The following is a 21,623-nucleotide window of genomic DNA, read 5'->3' as shown; positions in this document are numbered from 1 at the left end:
GTGTAGTCCCACGTTCAAGCTCATCACTTTGAAGATGCCACCAATTGTGCCAGCATGCCTTTTATCCACCCACCTGGCTCTCTGCCTCGATATAAGCCCGTGACATTTTGCCCTTAACGTAAAAAAATTCAGTGCTAGCTGGTCAACGTTAGTGCTGTGAAAATGGTGCAGCCGCATGTAAATGCCTGTAATTCGCTGTGCGCCACTCAGCCTTTGTCATGGCTTCTGATTGAAAATCACGGTAGCACAGAAGCACTAAATGGAAACAAAGCAACTGTGAATAGGATAAAACTGAAATGATTGAATTTCGGTATTTTCCCTCCAATCCCCCTTCAGACGCGCAGACCTCCGCCGCTCTAAACGCCCCGTGTGATACAAGTAATTGGACCATTTTCTCTGCCAGACTGTCCTTTTGCTTGCTTTAGGGCTTATTAATTCTAGTTACTAAAAGGTTTTGTGTGTGTCTGTGTACACGCATGCAGTTTATCTCCGTCATAAGGTTAAGTGCTCAGAACTGCCAAGGGAAATTGGTCAGATGAATGGCAGGCAGCTCGCACTGTAATCTCGCATGGAATCTTTTTTCTTTTTCTCTTTCTGAAGTTGTATCTCAATCTTTTTCTGCCACAGTCTGTTTGTCTGACTTCTCAACAAATGGCTAAACCTTCCAAAAACTACACAGACCAAACGGCTTCTCTACCCTCCTCTCTGGCTTTTGGTAATGAGTAGCATTTCCTCATCACGCTTGTGTACACAAGCGCGTAAAGCGATTCGGCCTCATCTCATTTCAGGCAGGAGCTTAATGGGCTGTCAAGGAAACAGACGTCAGTTTAATTGGGCTTCTGTAAATGCATTGGCTGGCTGCGATCGACACAGACTATGACAGTAGAATGATACTGGAGGAAACACAAGGATGGTATGGATAAAGTATGAGGAGCACTTTAAACGAACCAGCATTACTGAATGCTCTTTATGGTGGCTTTTATTGCACTAGAGTTCTTACAAAAGGGTGGATACAGAAGCAGGAAACTAACACATTTCCTTCAGATTATTATTAGAAAAAGATCCGCTGACTCGATGGCTCCAACATCAGATATCTAACTTTTAACGTAGAAATAGGACAGCAAAAGTACAAATTAGATTAGTGCATTTTCTTCACCTTCTTCGTCTAAACTTTTTTTTTTTTTTTAAATTAAATCAGTCTTTGTGACTTTGGACTGCATTTTATGTTGATTTTCATGTTTCTGTTCCAAAAAGCAAGACATCAGAAATTCTCATGAAAATACTCCAGTCATGTTGACATTAGTACTGAGAAATCTCATGTCTTTCCAACAATTTAATTCTGAGAGCTGTGAAGCTATGAAGTCTATACAAGAATAAAAGTTATCAAAAAAAAAAGAAGGAAAGAAAAAATGTCAGTATAAGTTTCCTGGAATTAAAGCAGACATCCTCAGATGTCTGCTTTTTTTTCTGGCCGTGAATCTGAAATCAATATATAATGAGTTTTTCATTTAAACAGACAGCAGCCTGCAGAATAAACTCACAAAGACAACTAAAAATACCCTGTGCACAGCAGTGGTTCTCTCCTGGGTGCTAGCTAGTCAAGAATAAACCACATGAAACCAAAAAACTAAATTCCAGCTCTTTTAGGGGATACTGGTATGTGAGCATGATGTAGCGCCAATCTAGTATCGTGATGTGAGGTGTAACTTGCTTTTGATCATTTTTTTCAATTTTATCAAAGCAAATTCTGACCTTTGCAATACTGGAAGACACAGATTATTGATGTTTATTGCCTTGATAAATAACTTAAGCAATGACACTTTGAAGTTAACAAAATAGTTGACAATTCATTTTCCCCTAATTAATTCTCCGCTAACTGATTCGCTGAATGTTTGCTTTAGCACCATTTTTGATCACATCTCCAGTGTGTTCTCACTGGACAAATAATTTTTTTCCTATGGCCCTTTTGTGGCAGGAAAGATGAGTAGACTTAGATCTTATGGCTGGCTAAATCAGAATGAGCGAATACCTGGGTCCCTTTTTCTCCATCAAAGCTTATTGATATACACTGTGTCCCACTGTGTATCCCTTCCTCCCACACATTTCCCATCCTTTAGAGTCTTTAAGCATGTTTAGGCCGCACATTTTGTGTGTGTGTGTGTGTGTGTGTGTGTGTGTTTGTGTGCCGCTGTTCATCATTCGCTTGTCATGTGTATTTCTTTTTTTTTTTTTTTTGTTTTTTACATTTACACTCTGGGGAACACATCATCTAAGGCTCTAGTCATGGTGCCTTAATTACTGTCCTGCTCACACTCTCTTCACTGCTGTCTCAATCAGGATCACTCCACCAGTAGCAGCAAAGCACACTGGCCTCTAATTGGGGTCCTGATGTCAGCTTTGCTTATAATACACATACGTCTTTTCTTTGCTTCCCTCTCTCTCTCTCTGTGTCTCTCTCCTTCCAACCAAACGCTGCTTACTTGTGTGTGTTCACACAGGCATTCACTCAGCCAGTCTCATGAACATGAACAGTCATGCATCCAATTATAGATTAGAGGCAGAAAGACTCTGGTTCGGCCTTAATTGGTGGAAATCCACCTCTCCTCCGCCCCTCCATCCCTCCTTTTCCGTTTCTGTTCCCCCACTGCCAGGATGGAGATTCACACCTGCTCGCCCACGTAAAGATGGGAGCCAATCCCTGAGGACTAGCGCGTGAAGAAGCGAACTCGTTAAAGCCGCTGCGTGCAACAGTATGCCCCCCCTCACTTGCCTCTCTCCCTCATTTAATAGATGTGGAGGAAGAGCCATGCAACGGATCAGCGTGGAGACACTTTAACAGTTCTTCGTAGGTTAAATAGTGGGTTTTAGACACTTGACACTCTGTCATGTACTTCCTATAAGCGCGCAGGAATGATTTATTACCTCAGTCAGGTTTCGTAATCCATTGTGCTTTCATTTGTCTAATTACACTGCTGTAATGGGCTCATTTTCCCCTGCCTGTCTTCTCCTGCCCCCACTGATGCACCGGCATAATTCATTTTGGCCCCTGATGTCTTGCCGTTGCATAGATGCTAATTTCCATTACCCCACTCTCTTTTGTCCATAGGAGTGCATACACCTGTTGTATAGCTGTTTGTCAGTGAAAACTAGTTTCAGTGCAGTTTTTCTGAAACATAGCTTCCTAGCAGCCCCGGCAGCTCGTGTCATTAGTCAGCTCAGGAAAAAAAGAAAAAATTACATCTATTTGTCTCAGCATGGATGCAGAGTTGCATTATTTTCTTTCATTTTTTACCTGTTTGAAAATCCAGGCAGGTGCTCCAACGAATACACGGTAATGTGCGCTGGGCTAGCAGCAGACTGGTCATACCAATGTACATGAAGGGGGAAGGATACGTACCTCTGGATGACAAATTAAAGGAAAAATCAACTTACATTAAGGGCCTGATTCACTAAGCAGGGCAAATGGGAGCAATGGGAGTGGAAAGTCCTCCGGGTAATCTATTAACACAGTGTAAATTTATAAACACAGGCGCAGCCACTTCAGCTCAATAATAACCTAATGTAGTTTACTAATGGCAGCGCAAATGAGCATAGGGTTGCAAACAAGCAGGCCCGATGAGGGTGTGAGTAATCGACTAACAGCACAGACACAGCTTGTTACTTGTAATCTGACAACATAATGTAAGCGTAGGTTTTACCCACATTTCGCTCAGGAAGCAGCTTGGCAGCACGGGCCAGGGGGAGGCGGAAGAATGGTGGAAACCGGAGGTGTTAATGGAGGAACGACTTCGGAAAACAATACTTTAAACTGGCTCATAAAAAGGGAGTTCTCAGCACCACTGTGGTCAAGGTGAATGCTAAAGTGACTGTATGAACAGTGGAGAAGCCCAGATACAAGGGAGACAGTTTTGGAAATGTGGAAATCTATTATACTAATTACAATGAACTAATGAAAATGGTCATTTGAATGTCGTTAAACTGACAATTCCATGTATTTCTTGGTAGTTTTTTTTTCTTTGAGAGGGATTATTAAAGCTCTGCTTGATGTCCTAGAAATAATAAGGAGGACAAAAATATCATAAGGTTAACAATAAAGGTTTGGATACAGTGGCTTTTATGACTTTTTTGATTCGGAATCTTCAACAAATTAAAAATTTCTTCCAACAAATTAAAAACAACATGCCTTGGCTGTTGATATATGTTCTGATGGCGCTTTCCTCTGGTATTCCAATTAAATTGACATTAGAGGAGAAAATTCTCTCCCTTCTGCTCTTTGTGCTCTTGTCTCAGTGCCGCCTCCTCCCAGCATCCACAGCAGTTTATGTCCAGAACAAAATAGGTTACTGAATTTCTTATTTTTAAAGCAGTAAATAACCACTAATACAGTGTATCAATCAATTCCTTCATTTGGTGTTTTGAATGTGGTGGACAAGGCTGTGCAACATGTGCTAAGTCACTCAATGGTATTTAATTGAATTGAGATCAGGTGACTGTAAAAGGTATATCATGTGATTACCAGCATTTACATCATAGTCTGCAAACTATTCAGTGACCCCCCCCCCCTCACGCTCTATGGATGAGGACATTGTTATGCTGAAAGACACCACTTACACCACTGTGGAAAGGTTTAATTATAGGATAAATCTAATCAGTGAAAACAACTTTGTATTGATTTGCTGCGACCATTTCCTCTAAGGGGACAAAAGGCCTAAAAACAAGCCAGCAAAAAACCCGTAAAGCATAACAGAGCCCATGGAGTCCCTTACCGTAGGGGCAAGGCTTTAGGCTTTTCCTTTAATTAACTGGAGCCGCAGTGGATGAGGGGAGAAGGGGGGAAAAAAATGGTGGCGGGAACGATGTCAGAGGATCAGAGAGATGATGAAAGAGCAGTGTAGAAACCCCCATGATGCTCTGCTCTCTGTCTTTTCCTCTCTTTCCCTCTACTTCATGACTCATCAATCATCAGCGACACAACAGTCCCTGCTTGGCAATCGGGCCTCTTGCGTCTCTGCTCTCAAAGTGAGATATGGACCCTTTCTCTCCTCCCGATGTAGCAAGCAACGGGTTACAGGAGTGAAACAGCCAAGAGGTTTAAATTATTTCATGTGTCAAAGTATTTGATGAACCTCCCGCTGCCTGTAAAGTTACTTTCTTTTATTTCCTTTGAATAAATGAGGGGCAAAATGCCCAAAGACGTGTCCAAGACTTTAGATTAACTGCATGGCTCCTTGGAAAACTCTATTAGCATTCACTTACAAATCATCCTAGAAACAGCATTCACAAGTCCACTAGAGTTCACTTGGGACCGAGTGATGTAAATTTCCTCATCTGAAAGCGAGCACAAGGGTCAGTGAAAACATCCACGTGCCTGCCAACCAGGTAACGGACGTCAGAGAAGTGTAACAGGAGTGACTACTCGGGATGTGGTGTCTCCAGCATGTCCGGGTCCACAAAAGACTGTAATCGATGCCTTGGTGTTATAGCAAGAGGGCAAAATCCCCTTATTTATCTCTATGCAGCATGCAGGAGACTTCATGTACCCTTAAAGACACTCACAGTTTAAATACAAGTTTCCCTATGTGTTTTCCATCAGCATGCAAGGAACGTAAGGAGGGTAAGCTTAGGATTAAGGAAGGTATGAAGGTAAAAACACCAAGTGGGTCGTTGTCACAGTAGATGGCTCTTATTGGCGTAATGGTGGGCAAGTGCACTGATGGCTTGTAAGTGCCTTCTGTCAAAAGGCACTCCACGGATCTGTTTTCTTTAAGGGCGCACACTGATAGACGGGAACACAATTATGTGAAATTGCATAACCCACATAAACAAACTCAGAGTTACCGGCACGCACATTCATAAGACTCGTTTAGTGTCTCCAGTCTTCTACACAGCCATTAGAAAGAGATAAACGCTGATGATGGCTCCCTGCACAGACTAAAGCAGGAAATCAATTCACTGTATGGGCAGGAAGTGTTGTATTTTTGCCCACTTCGCATTAAAAATTCTGCTGACTGAACGTTCCAGTGGCACCATAACGAACAGCATTGCAGTTCAGAAAAGCAATGATCGCGGGAGCAGCCTGCCCACCGGGTGCCCACGATTCACCTCTGCTCGTTTTTTTGGCTCGCTAGGGGCTCGAGTTGGTGAATCATTGCTTGTTGCACGGCGGGGACGAGGTGAGCCTTTCTCGCTCCCCGAGCCCCTACCAATCTCCCATGTCTTCACACCCCTGTAGCCACTGGGCGAGTCGTAAATCTCCAACATTGCACCATCTTTTTGTTTCCATGACAATGCTCCGCAGATAATTTGCGCTGGGGTCTCCCCTGGGCGGATGTGTGCATTTGTGGGAGGAGGGGATTTCACCCCAGATTTAAAGTTCTAGAAGAGAAACACTCCCCAGTTCACCATTTTTAATTTAAAGAGGGAAAAAAAGACTTCCCCATAAGGAAACCTGTTACCTTCCACTGCGTTTTCTTTTTTTAACCTGTTCACCCTGGTCATCTTTGCTATTTAGCCACACTGGCACTTGTAATTTCTCTATTTACACACAGGCACACATAGAAGGATCCTCAGTAACGCTGCACTTAGCATGACTGTCACACTCAGGATGCCGATGGACACGGCTGATATGAGCTTTTCACTCCTTCACTGTACAGCAGAAAGCAGCTCACCACAACAAGCGTTGCTTAGAGACCATCTGTCAGTTCCCCACGGTCACCAGGCACTGTCGCCACGGTGACAGATGGACCTGCCTGTTGGAAGCCATCACTCCTCGCCGAGACCTAGTAGCACATACACACAGACACGCACTGTGGACAGACAACATAATCTGCTTAGTAATGGCTTCCGTTTAGTAACTGCTGGGTTGCCAGGTTGGTGCAACAGTTGCAGGGTAGTGTACAAGGTGTACTGCTTTTTGTCAGACTGTACCCACCTTTGGCAGCTTGTTTTGCTGAATTTTTTGCACACAGGTTTTGACTTGGTGTGTCAGTGCTTCGATTTTTATGTATTGATTCTGTTAGTAACAGTTCTTACTTTAAACTGTGCGAGTTTTTGCCTAAAATTCTTTGTCATGGTAAACTCAGGGTGTTCATATGAAAAGAAAACCAAGTCATCTTCCCTCAACTTCAGGTGTTTTATTTCCTCTGGCAATCAAACAAAAGTATTACTTCAAGCTACTTAAAATAATCTGTAACAGTCCTCAAAGATGCAGTAGAGTTCATTACTTTCCTGTCTTTGAAATTCACGCCGCTCTGTTGATATCTTCAATCATAAAAAAGAAAAATCCTAGTAGTTGGATTATTGGCTCTTACGAAAGAGTCTCGTGCCACTCATGTTTAAGATTTGGTAAGCAGAGTAAAATGAGCAAAAGGGGCCACAGTGGTTCAGGTCCATTATTTGAGAGCTGGAGGCGCTGAGGATTTAACTGAGCTCTCTCACTCAGGCTGTCAGTCTGCCGGCCAGGCCAAATCGCCCACCTGTCTAAAAATGCTCTTTCCCTCCTCGTGTGTGTAATTAGGACCGGAGGTTGGCCCAAACATCCACAATCCCTTTTGATCTGAGAGACGCACACAGATGTAAAGCTAACCTTTGCACAGTTGTGTTTTCCCTGTTTTTATTTGCTTTAGGATTGAAACCGACATTTATTTCAATAATTGATTTATCTCAGTTTTTCCTATCCGATGTAGTTTCTCCAAAAAGTTGGAATATTAAATAAAAGCATAAACTCTAAATGGAATTCATGCACTTGCAGATTTCAGTCTATTAAACTGGAATTTGATGTGTAAGTGAGTTTTGAGACGAAGGCAACAAAAGACTGAGGAAGTTGTGGCACGCTTGTCAAAACACCTAGTAGAGTATCTTGCAACTAATTAGAGTACAGCATCATTAAAAGACTAGAAATATCGCTATGCAGCTTGCAAACACAAAAATGAATGCCTGTCATGTTGTTATTGTTTAAATAACAAACATATTCAGTTTGTCTTTCTTTCAATTTTTAAAGCTGTTAATCAAAAAAAGCAAGCAAAAAAACCAAAAAAAAAAACATGTGCTGCACATTATGAAATTCTGAATTCTGTGTGGCTGCAGAGCCGCTAAGAGGCACTGAGAGGGAGCAGCGGCAGATCAATTGCAGTGGATAGATGAAGGATAGTAAAACACTGTCCTGAGTCCTTGACTGACAGCCTCCTCGGTCCAAAGAGAAAACCTTGGGATTCAGTGGGATTATGTCTAGTATGCATCCTTTTTCTTTTTCTTTTTTTTTCTTTTATCAGATTGTTACGCACTTCTGAATGAACGATTCCTATCGATTTGAAAAGGGGAGTAGCGGGGAAAGAAGGAAGAACTGCAGACGCAACACAGCTGGAGCTGTCAGTTGTGAATGAACCCAGATGTCTGAGAGATAAAGAAGACAAGAGCCCGCGTGTGTGTGTGTGTGTGTGTGTGTGTGTGTGTGTGTGTGTGTGTGTGAGATCTTATCCTCTCAGCTTCCCTAAAGGATTGACACACAGTAGTGGCCCATTTTCGCAGATGAAGCACAACCTATTCTTGTGCGTGCTTTAACACATCTTTTGTATGTCAGAGGAGCGTGTGTTTGGCCAACACTCCACTCGCTGCTGAACTGTAACATTGTAGAGGGAAATAAAGCCACACTTCTTGTATTTTCTTTCTTTCGCGAACTCCTCCACGCGTTCTCATATCCGTGACTTCACACTGCCGCTTTTTTCACGCAGAGCCGAGGGAGGGAGCGATGTGTTTAAGGAGCGCATTTACCTGGTCGGAGCTGCGCTGTGTTGGTATTTCAGTAATCTGTCAGTCTTTTCCGTCTGTGTGCGCACTTTGTCGGGTACAACGATCTTGCTGCAAACGATATTTTCTGGTCACTGCACACTTGGGCAGAAGCAGCGTGGCTGTCATACTTTAAGCACACCTTGATTTGTGTCGGAAGCCTGCCTGTGAGAGTGCATGTGTAGCTGCATGGATGTTTACCAGCATGTGGGGGTGGGAGGGGAGGCTGGGATGGAGCGTACAGAAGAAGAAAGAGGGAGGGAGGGTGATGATGCTGAGGGAAGAAAAGGGAGGGAGGACAGTGTGCAGTGAAGTAAGAGAGAGAGAGAGAGAGAGAGAAAGGAACAGGGACAGGGGAAAAAAAGGAAAAGGCAGCAGGGAAGGGAGAGACTAGGAGGACGCGCCAACTGCCTATAGATGTTGGAGCCTTTGACAGCGGAGCGCGGCGCTCAGCGGACACAGGAAGATGGTCTCAGTAAGAGGGGAACTGACGGTTGCCTATAATTTAATGTTCAATATCTTGGACTCCTTCTCCATGGGTAATGCTACGGCCAGGAACTCCAGAGCAAAGCTTGCTTTTCTCCTCTTTTACAACCTTCTTTTTATTCGCCGGCTTTAGGTGCTTTCCAGGATCCTGTCTTTGCCCCTTAACTCTCACTCGTCCTCCCTCAAACACATGCTCACATGTGCGCGCCTCCGTTGGGTAGCCAGGGTCTCGAGAGTGCTGGGTTAGCCCCCCGGCGCTGGCCACGCTCTTCTGCCGCACCAGTCAAGCCAAAACGCTGGCCGCGGCAGCGATGCAGATAGATCGCGCTGCCTGCTCCCCACCTCCCCCACACCCTCCTCCTCCTCCTCCTCCAAAACGTAAGCCGCGGATGGGCGAGCGAATGAAATCAAGCAGGGAAAGAGAGGAAAGGAAAGAGAATGAGACGAGAGCTAGAATTGCTCTGTTGTGACAATGTTGGGGAGTCTGCGTTAATCTTTTTTCCCCACCCATGTTTTTTTTAATTCCCCCTGTATTTTAATGTGAAATAAATGTTCTAACTCCTTTGGTAACATTTTTCTCTTTCTCTTTTTTTTCCTTCCGTTTCTCTGTCTGGCTTCACAGGAGTGGCACCTGCAAAGAAGAGCCCAAAACTGGTAAGTAGTTGTTTTAATCTTAATTTTTACATCCATCCACCTCTGTCCTCTAACCACATGTGTGCATCTTTCTGAGGGATGTCTCAATATCATCATCTCTTCCTTTCCCGCTTCATCCCTAACTCCCCTCTGTGCGCTGCAACTTGTGCTGATGTTGTGGGTCTGTTTGTGGACATGGGATACTGTACTGTGCGGGGGTGGATTCCTGTCGCTTCACATCAGTCCCCCCCCCCCCCCCCCAATCTGACGGGGGATGGGACGAAGAGCTTTGATGCACCGTGTGAGCTGGGTTGCTAACACGCTGACGATCGCATCGCACTGGGTGCTAAGTTTGCAGTGTGAGCATTGATGTATGATCACAGCTGAGAGACTGCTCCATCCTGTAATGTCTTTATTAAAAGAGAGACCCCTGTAGACTTTGCAACTGAAGACGTGTTTGCCAATATTGTTTTGCAGGATGATTTTGACTCTCCATACAGAGATTACACTAGGAGGATATGCAGTGGTGGTTTTGAAATGATCGTGCTGTAGTATTAGTGCTGGGTAGTTAATGGTATTCTCATAGCCGTGCATAAGTGGTACAGTTCAAGCGTCACTCATGATGGTATTGGAGTGTATTAGTGCGCATAGCATGGGTAAGCCCCCCCCCCACTGTGTAGGCACCACTAAAGGTGAAGGATATTATACAGTTTATAGAGAAGCGATGTCAAACATAAGGCGAGGGGGGCAGAAAGCCTAGCAAAGACTCCAATCTGGCCCACTGGAAGGCTTTGGAAAATCTGAAAGAAACTTTGAACTGTATTTTCATAAGTTTTACAGCTTAAAGACTTTCATCATTGCCATTCTCACTACATCAAAGCAGTTAAGTAAAAGATAAACCGTTAAATGCTAGAAAAGCTCCTCTTTTTTTTTTTTTTTTTTTTACTATCTACTAGTGCTGGGCGATATGGAAAAAATATTTATCACGATATGAATTCTTTTATATCACGATAACGATATATATCACGATATACCACCTGACCTGTGGTCATCTGGAAAGTATGCAGTCTGTAAACAGCGAGTGGAGAGGGTGCAGTCTTTGTTTTGAGTTACCGTAAAGTATGTCGCAAATCCGGGTGCACTTAAAGCAGCACCATGTCGCAAAACCACAAGCGAGAGTTTCTTTGCGAAAAATATCATTTTTTTATACTTTATTTTCTCTTGCATAAAGTTCAGAGTATGTATAGTGAGAAGACAACACTAATATATTTGCCACAGGCTATTTAACCCTTTAAGACCAACCATAGAACCAAGTCCGCCAGAGCTTACGTTTACATTTTACATGCTGTAGTGCCATTTGTGGGAGCATTTCAAGTTGCTATACATCAATACAACCGTTATAGCCCAAATTATAATAATATGTATGCATTAAGTCCATAGAAACTACATAAATTGCAAAAAAGTGCAATAAACTACAAAAAAATTGAAAATCGTTTTTGTTTTGTTTTTTACATATATTTCTAGTTAGAGAAATTTAAGAGGCTTATCCCTCAAAACTGTAAATACAAAAAAGTTGCACAAAATAGTTTCCAACCACAAGAAATTTATTTTGAGTGTCTTCATAGTTTTATGTTTGAGATACACTAATTTTAATATACTACAGGAAAAATGAAAATAAATATTATAATGCAAATTTGCAAAAAAAACAGCATGTGCATCAAAATAAACTATTTCCAACAGTGGAATTTGACTTGTAAGCATCCCAGAAAGGATACAGAAAAGCATAAAGTCAAACATGACTTTTAAAAACACCAACATAGGCTTTGAAGGTAAAAAACTAAATTTTCCGCGAAATGACGTCACTTCCGGTTTCGGACAGGTAATGGCGGACATGCGATAGTTCACGCTGACTTATATTCCAACTAGGAAGTGTTATAAACAGCTGATCGGATCGGCAAAGCGTGTTTCTGGAATATTATGTTTTTGTTGCTGCAAGTCTGGAATATTATGTTTTTGTTGCTGGAAGTGCTTTTTATGCAATTTTTGCAAAGCCATATGTGGAAGGAAACCGTGACCTAGGGCAAGCTAATGGAATAAGATGTCAGTACAACTCCTATGGTTTCATATGCAAAAACAATTATTGCGCTACCTTACGTGGTTCCAGTTCTACAGGGATTTTAAAAATAGTTAGGGAAAACGGAGTGTGCCTGCTCCGACCGGTTGTAAAGGGTTAATGATATATTTTATGTAATAATTTATAAAATTAGGGTTAGAAACGATAGAAGACAAATGGCACGAATAGACACTTTTCTATCGTCCACACGATATACATCGTCATATCGCCCAGCACTACTATCTACTATAGAAATTTCTTTCTATTTTTAAATATTTATCTATAACCAACTTTTAAAAAAAATCTATGAATAACCAAAACTTTGTTTTATAAATACAGGACAGTCTGGGCAGTGAGCTACCAGAATGTTTTCAGTAATTTTACTTGGTGGTACTATTCAAAGGACCCTGTAGACTGTGTCTAACAGACCATGTATTTGCCAATTTTGTTTTGCAGGATGATTCTGAGGTGGAATCTTCATACACAGATAACACTAGGAGGGTATGTGATATTGTTTAGTTGGTGGGAAGGTTTTTAGAAATGAGGTGTTATGATATTATTGGTGTTGGTTTGATAATCCTTAGCTGATAAAAGAGATGGTGGATAAGCTGCCAGTGATAATTATAGCATTACATAATGTTTAACATTAACATTGTGTTTAGGCGTACGAGGCTATTTATGTGCGACAAATCAAATCATGACTCTTATGTTACTACATAATGCAGTGCATAAAGACATGAGTCTGCAGGTGACAGAGCAGTACAGAGCTAAACTTTAAAATTCCTTTTGGGTGCCGTACCTTCAGGCTAGATGAGATGGGAACCATCCATCGTTTTATCAGCGTACAGTTCAAAAGTCTTTATTTCAGGTATTACCAGAAAGACCCTGTAGACAGTGTCTAACAAAACGTGTTTGCCAATTTCATTTTGCAGGATGATTTTGAGCTGGATCCTCCATACGGAGTTAACACTAGGAGGGTATGTGATGTTTTTTTAAGATGGGGAGAAGGTTTGACTGAGCTAAACTGGTAAAACTTAAAATTCCTTTTGGGTGCTGTACCTTCGGGCTAAATAAGAGAGAAACCATCCATCTTGTTATCAGCACACAGTTCAAAAGCTTGCAATCATGATGGAGTGCATTAGTACAGGAGTAATCCCCACGTCTTTCAATCCACCAGTAATGCTGAAAAACAAAAACATATTTCAGAGCAACACATGACACAATCTTGATGATGCCCTTTACATATTATATGAGCAGGACTCTCTTTTTAAAGAGTCCAGGTGCTGACCTGACCTGCTTGCAGCATTGTGGGAAAGAGTCTGTAAACTGAGCATGTTTTTTTTTTTTTGTTTTGTTTTGTTTTGTTTTGCAGGATGATTTTGAGCTGGATCAGCCTTACAGAAAATACACTAGTAGGGTATGTGATCATGTTTAGAATGGGTGAAGGTTTTAGGCTGTGGTGGGTTTATGATGGTTCTGGTGTCCTTGGCAAATAGTAAAGGTTATGGATAAACTGCCAGTAGTGCTGGTGTTATTGCATGATACATTTCAGCTCCACGAGGCTGCTTAGGTGTGACACAACATGCTTTGGACCTTCTGAATGCTGGGTCTTTCTTGCTGAATATGAAATGAACCATTGATCTCATTATCAGTGCGCTGTTGAAAAGCCAGCACTCATGATGGTGCTATTACATACAGTATGGTTGATCCACACATCTGTGAGGGCAGCTCCAATGATACATTATATATGCAAGTTTTGGAGCAACCATCCTGATCATGACTTTTAAAGAAAGCCTCTTGTTATTAAAGCAAGTTGATAGCACGCTACACTCTGTAAATGTTACATAACCATGGCTCTGTCATCAGAGACCAGGCGCTAAACTGACCTTTTTTATAACTTTCATTTGAGGATTTATTAGAAGGACCCTGCAGAGTAATGTGTGTTTGCCAATTTTGCTTCGCAGGATGAATTTGAGCCAGATCCTCGATATAGAGAGAACATTAGGAGGGTATGTGATGCTGTTTACGTGACGTGAAGATTTTAGGATTAAGCTGCCAATGATAACTGTGTTAATGCATAATGTTTTTACTGTATTTACTCTTTGGTTGTGTGATGATGTTGGCAGCTTAGCATGACACAGCTAATCTTTGAATTTTGGGGGGATATTGCATCCTTCAGGCTCAATAACAGAGAGGAACATTTATCTCACTACAAGAACACAATTTAACAGTCAGTGTTCATGATTGTATTGTACACAATAATGCATTTTTTTTTTTTTTTGAAGCAACCAATGCCAAACCCAGATAATGTGCTTTAAAAGACAGCCTTGCTTATTTCAGCAAGTTATTGCCAAACCACATTGTGCATGTATTTTGGAGCTTTTTTGTATTCATGTTTTTAAAAATTTGTTTTTCAGGATAATTTTGCAATGGCTCCTCCAAACAGAGATTATAGAAGAAGGGTACGTGATGTCATTTAAAGTTTTTGAGAGTGAGGTGTAATCATACTGGTGCTGGGCAGATGATAGAGATGGTATTCTTATAATGTTAATACAAAGTGATCATATTTTAATGCATTCAGGCTTAAATTGTCTCACACAGAAAGATATTATGTGTGACTCAACAAACTACTTATGACTGTTAATGCTGTGCTACATAAATGTACATATTACATGAGCATGGAGCCATAGCATGGAGTTCGGGTGCTACACTGGCCTTGTTGCAGTTTAGAAGTGTCATTCAGGCATTATTAGACTGGACATGTTTGGCAATTTGTTTTGCAGGATGATTTTGAGGTGGAATCTTCATACGCAGATAGCACTAGGAGGGTATGTGATATTGTTTAGATGGGGTGACGGTTTTAGGAATGAGCCGTTATTGGTGGTGGTTCTATAATTCTTAGCTCATAAGAGAGGTGATGGATAAGGTGCCTGGGAGAGCAGTGTAAATGCTCCATGATGTAATGCCTTTATTAATAGAGGGATTCTGCAGACTGTATGTAACTGAAAATGTGTTTGCCAATATTGTTTTGCAGGATGATTTTGAGCCGGGTCCTCCATACAGAGATAACACTCGGAGGGTATGTGATATTATTCAGAGGTGGTGGAAGTATTATGAATGACAATGGTTATGGTGTTCTTATAACAGATGAAAGCAATGAATAAGCTGTCAGTGATAATCATGTTCATCCATACTGGTTTTACTAACTGTCTGGTTGTCAGAAAAAGTTAATATGACTGTTAATTCTGTAGTACACAAAGGCAGTTAACCAAAGTCAAGCTGGCTGTTAGCTTAGTAGGACAATGGTAAACTTTGAAGTTCTGTTTGGACCCAATGTTTTTCAAGGTTAATTAAGAAAGGAACTATCAATCTCATTAAAAACAAATCTTTTTAAAAAGCTGTTTCTGTGACAACATTGGATTACAATATAATATGTATAGGTTTTAGAGCAATCCACATCATTCCTTTTAAAGGAGGGACTTGCTTATTTCACCAAGACGATGCCAAACCACATTCTGCACATTCTTATTTTTCAGGATAATTTTGCGATGGCTCCTCCATACAGAGATAACAGAATAAGGGTACGTGATGTCATTTAGACACATTGAAACTTTTCGGGAATGACCTTGTGTGCGTAGATGGTACTGTGTGGTCTTCTTATAAAGATAATAGAGGGGATGGGCATGGTGCCAAAGATCATGGGTTTAATGCATGAGGTTTCAATAGAATATTTTAATGCAAGATGCTGTTTATGTGAGGCCCTGCATTCTAGTTATTGCTGTTAATTTAGTAGTACATAAGGACAGTGAACCCAATTTAGGCCTGCTGCTCATTTTTCAGAACAGCACTAAGACTCCCTTTGGGTGCTGTGCCTTCAGGCTAAATGAAACGGAAACCTTCCATCTTGTTATCGGCATACAGTTCAAGTTTGCATTCATGATGGTATTGCACTGTATAAGTGTATATCTGTGACAGCCCCACCAATGCTGAACAACATATCTAGGTTTTAGAGGAACATATCCCACCATCATGATGATGCCCATTAAATGCTAAACCAAATTCTGCACATATTACAAGATCAAGAGGCCTTAAATAAAGAGTCCAGGAGCTAAACTTTGCCTGCTTGAACTTTGTCTGACAGAACATGGCTGCCAATTTGTTTTTGCAGGATGGTTTTGATGTGGATTCTTCTCACAGATAATATTCAAGGCGGGTTCAAGAAAGTCTTAAATTATTTCAGCAAGACAATGCTGAAATAACAAAGGACACAAGCATGACTCTATATCGAAAATGCCAAGTGCTAAACTGGGCTGGTTTCAATGCAGATCTTTCTTTCTGATATTATTAGAAGGACCCTGTAGACTGTGTCTAACGACCATGTCTGTGCCAATTTTTGTTTTGCAGAATGATTTTGATGTGGAATCTTCATACACAGATAACAGTAGGAGGGTATGTGATATTCTTCAGATGGGGTGAAGGTTTTAGCAATGAGTTATTGTGATATTGATGGTGGTTTCATAATCCTGAGCTAAAAGACGCAATGAAAAACGTGCCAATGTTCATTTTAGCATTACATAATGTTTAACATTGCGTTTAGTGTATGAGGCTATTTATGTGTCACACCTCAAAGAAATTATGACTCCTTATGTTACAGTGCATAAAGACAGTGAACATGAGTCATTCCTGCTGGTGACAGAGTTAAACTTTAACATTCCTGTTTGAGCCCAATACCGTCATGTTAAAAAGGAAGGAGCCATTTACAGTTCAAATGCTAGCGTCTCAGTTGTGGCAATGCATGCCATCATTAAGATGATGCTTATTAAGGGAAGACCTTGCTTATTTTAGCAAGATGTTAGCAAACTACAATCTGCCTATGTTACATAATCATGAATACATTGTAAAAAGTCTAGTTGCTAAACTAAAATAGAACCTTCCTGTTGATAATATAAAAGGGTCCTATAGTCTAAATATGTGTTTGCTAATTTTGCTTCACAGGATGATTTTGAGCCAGATCCTCGATATAGAGAGAACATTAGGAGGGTATGTGATGCTGTTTATGTGACGTGAAGATTTTAGGATTAAGCTGCCAATGATAAATGTGTTAATGCATTATGTTCTTACTTTATTTACTGGTTGCTTGTGTGATGTTGTCTGTGTGCGACACAAAAACTAAATTGCTGTTAATTCTGTAGTCCATAAAGACAATAAAACATAGTCAGGCCTGATGCCAGCTTAGCATGACACAGCTAATCTTTGAATTTTGGGGAGATATTGCATCCTTCAGGCTCAATAACAGAGAGGAACATTTATCTCACTACAAGCACACAATTTAACAGTCAGTGTTCATGATTGTATTGTACACAAAAATGATGATTTTTTTTTTTTTGTGAAGCAACCAATGCCAAACCCAGATAATGTGCTTTAAAAGACAGCCTTGCTTATTTCAGCAAGTTATTGCCAAACCACATTCTGCATGTATTTCAGGAGCTTTTTTTTGTATTAATTTTTTATATTATTATTATTTTCCAGGATAATTTTGCAATGGCTCCTCCAAACAGAGATTATAGAAGAAGGGTACGTGATGTCATTTAAAGTTTTTGAGAGTGAGGTGTAATCATACTGGTGCTGGGCAGATGATAGAGATGGTATTCTTATAATGTTAATACAAAGTGATCATATTTTAATGCATTCAGGCTTAAATTGTCTCACACAGAAAGATATTATGTGTGACTCAACAAACTACTTATGACTGTTAATGCTGTGCTACATAAATGTACATATTACATGAGCATGGAGCCATAGCATGGAGTTCGGGTGCTACACTGGCCTTGTTGCAGTTTAGAAGTGTCATTCAGGCATTATTAGACTGGACATGTTTGGCAGTTTGTTTTGCAGGATGATTTTGAGGTGGAATCTTCATACGCAGATAGCACTAGGAGGGTATGTGTTATTGTTTAGATGGGGTGACGGTTTTAGGAATGAGCCGTCATTAGTGGTGGTTCTATAATTCTTAGCTCATAAGAGAGGTGATGGATAAGGTGCCTGGGAGAGCAGTGTAAATGCTCCATGATGTAATGCCTTTATTAATAGAGGGATTCTGCAGACTGTATGTAACTGAAAATGTGTTTGCCAATATTGTTTTGCAGGATGATTTTGAGCCGGGTCCTCGATATAGAGAGAACATTAGGAGGGTATGTGATGCTGTTTACATGACGTGAAGATTTTAGGATTAAGCTGCCAATGATAACTGTGTTAATGCATAATGTTTTTACTGTATTTACTCTTTGGTTGTGTGATGATGTTGGCAGCTTAGCATGACACAGCTAATCTTTGAATTTTGGGGGGATATTGCATCCTTCAGGCTCAATAACAGAGAGGAACATTTATCTCACTACAAGCACACAATTTAAAAATAAGTGTTCATGATTGTATTGTACACAATAATGCTTTTTTTTTTTGAAGCAACCAATGCTACTACCCAGATAGCGTATTTCAGCAAGTTATTGCCAAACCACATTCTGCATGTATTTCAGGAGCTTCTTTTGTATTCATTTTAAAAAATATATTTTTCAGGATAATTTTGCGATGGCTCCTCCATACAGAGATAACAGAAAAAGGGTACGTGATGTCATTTAGATACATTGAAACTTTTCGTGAATAACCTTGTGTGCGTAGATGGTGCTTATAAAATAATAGAGGGAATGGGCATGGTGCCAAAGATCATGGGTTTAATGCATGAAGTTTCAATAGAATATTTTAATGCAAGATGTTATTTATGTGAGGCCCCGCAATATAGTTATTGCTGTTAATTTAGTAGTACATAAGGACAGATATAGTGTATATCTGTGACAACACCACTAATACTGAATGACATATGTAGATTTTAGCGTCCCACCTTACATAATATTTAGCATAATGTTTAACATTGCGTTTGATGATGCCCTTCAAATGCTAAACCAAATTCTGCACATATTACAAGATCAAGAGGCTTCAATAAAGAGTCAAGGAGCTAAACTTTGTTTTGTTTTGCAGGATGATTTTGATGTGGAATCTTCATACACAGATAACAGTAGGAGGGTATGTGATATTGTTCAGATGGGGTGAAGGCTTTAGAAATAAGTTGTGATATTGGTGTTGGTTTGATAATCCTAGGCTGATAAATGACACAATGAAAAAGGTGCCAATGATCATTTTAGCATTACATAATGTTTAACATTGTGTTTAGTGTATGAGGCTAAAATGCTCGAAGTTTAGAACTTTGATTATTAAAGCACTTTGTAGACTCAATCTGTGATTGCCAATTTTGTTTTGCAGGATGATTTTGAGATGGATCCTCGGTACAGAGCTTATGGAAGGAGGGTATGTGATCTTTGTTTAGAGAAGGTGAAGGTTTTGGGAATGACCAGTTTGGATAACGGTGATGGGTTGATAACAGTAATTGAATTCTTACAGCAGATAATAGAGCTGGAGAACAACTTCCCACTGATAAATGTGAAAAATCCTGTTTTTAACACGTTTGGATATCTGAGGCTGATTGGGTGCTGCAGAAAAACTGTTGGTGCCATAGCAGGACAGAGCTAAAATGTTCAATTTGTTTTAGATGCCTTGTCCTTAAGGCTTAGTAAGATAGGGACCATCATTCAAGTTATAAGTGTGCTGTTTTAAAAGCCAGAATTTGCCCTTATATAGGGGTAGAGTATAATATAAACAGATTGTCGACCAAAGATGCCGCTATCCATCTGATGCCTTGTTGAGACAATGCCTAAACCACTTTCTGCACATATTTCAGGAGCTTTTTGCAATTTTCATTTTTTTTATCATTATTTTTTTTCCCAGGATGATTTTGCGATGGCTCCTCCATACAACGATTACTCTAGAAGGGTATGTGATATAATTTAGATACAGTACAGAATTTTGGTGGGAGAATGATGTCATGTATGGTGGTGCTAGTTAGGTAATGGTGATGGTGTTCTTGAAAGCGTAACAGAGGTGATGGAAAAGTTGCCAGTGCCAAAACATCAAGTCACTATCAGCTGTGTCTGAGTGAAAGTACAGTAGTACAGTAATAGTATAGTATAATATAGAATAGTCTTGCAGGATGATTTTCCACTGGCTTCTACATATAGAGACCACCCTATGTGATTTCAGTTAGCTAGGGAAGAAAATTGTTGGGATGTGTGATGATATTAATGCTGGGTATATGATTATAATGGGATTTCTATAGCAGATAATCGAGGTGATGGGTATGCTTTTTAAATGCATGTTATGTTAAGAAGTTGTATGTGTGCTAAACCAGTGATGCGTCACGTTAAGCAGGACTGAGCTGAGTCTTAGGAAGCAGCGAGGATTTGCTTTCATTGCCCCACCTACCAATGCCTCTCGCTTCCCATCGTCTGTCTCTTTAATAAGTTATTGGAGCAGCACAAACCCATGTATTAAACTACTCGCAGGCCACCGAGGAACAACGCAATGACTGCAGAAGGTCAAAATCTAATAGATTCATCAAGTATAGGAGATTTCTTTTCATTTAAGAGGGGGAGAGGATTTGGACTTTCTGTGCATCAAACAACAAGAAAAAAATACAGATTGGTTGGCCTGGATTTTTTTTTTTTTGAGCATCAGTCCTCAGGTCTGACTTTAGCATCAACACGACCTGCATTTCTGATTAATTATATGACTTTATTGATTTTTTTTTTTTTTTAAAAGTACACCACAAAACCCAGTGAGGTTATTTGCAGCACCAGCAGAGTAAGCATTCCAGCTGGAGCCACAGCCCCGACTTAATATTTGCTAAAGCATCAAGCTTATTTTATGTCTAACAAGGATGATGAATATAAACATGAATTGCAGAGGTGTAGGAGAGTGATTCAGCGAGTAATGAGTGTGAAGACATGACTGCACTTTGAAGGCCAAACACTTTGATATTTGAGAACAGACGAGCCACTTGCCTCCACCCTTTCCTGGTATATTTTTGTCCTCGGCGTCCAAAGTAATGTGCAGTCACGTGACGTGAAGAGACTGAACTGCTGTCATTTTCGCTTACCGTCTTAAAATATCGGCCTTTCTTTCCCGAGCTCTGCCCCGTAACCCTTTCACGTCGCTGGCTTCTTCGCAGCAGTGGAGATTTTGCAGACCAATGGTGACGATGTGGTGCTTGCAAAGGAGAGATGCTTTGACAAGGATGACAAACAGGATCTTTACCGATACTCGCAGCGTACTTGTGCCTGAGCTCGGGATTGTGAGGTTTACTCAGCTCGAATCCTCGAACAGATGCTTAAGTGCGCATGTTATTGAGGGGCGAGTGGCAATTTATAAGCAGTTTTACATTTCTGCCTTCACCAGTAAAGTCCTCTCTTCTTTTTAAACCCCTGGAGTGCTTTATTCATTGTGACTGTCCCTCCGTATACAGCAGGGAATGCAGCTCCTTGTTAATACATTCCACTCTGTTAAACAAAAGGAATAGGCAATGTACTCTTGTAAGTTCCACAGTGTTTTCTCCCATAGCTGAATGACTTAATCATGAGAAACCATTGAGGTCCTCTTTTTTTTTTTTTTCTTTTTCCTCCCTCTTTGTTAGCTTTAAAAGAATTCTCTGCATAAAACAGCT

The 21,623-nt window shown here is 40.6% G+C and overlaps 1 protein-coding gene across 12 annotated transcripts in view; it reads left to right on the top strand.

The window, feature by feature from the left end:
• Positions 1-21,623, top strand: part of magi1b (membrane associated guanylate kinase, WW and PDZ domain containing 1b) — a 141,311-nt gene that overhangs the window by 99,244 nt on the left and 20,444 nt on the right. For all 12 annotated transcript variants that reach the window (XM_063474585.1, XM_063474583.1, XM_063474584.1 and 9 more), the window contains one exon: positions 9,893-9,924. In XM_063474585.1, the coding sequence (XP_063330655.1) occupies positions 9,893-9,924 (32 nt within the window). The remainder of the gene's footprint in view (positions 1-9,892; positions 9,925-21,623) is intronic.

The sequence above is a fragment of the Pelmatolapia mariae genome, linkage group LG5 (genome assembly GCF_036321145.2).
Source record: "Pelmatolapia mariae isolate MD_Pm_ZW linkage group LG5, Pm_UMD_F_2, whole genome shotgun sequence".
Classification (NCBI taxonomy): domain Eukaryota; kingdom Metazoa; phylum Chordata; class Actinopteri; order Cichliformes; family Cichlidae; genus Pelmatolapia; species Pelmatolapia mariae.
The sequence above is the reverse complement of the archived record's forward strand: the minus strand, read 5'-3'. Positions and strand labels throughout refer to the sequence as shown.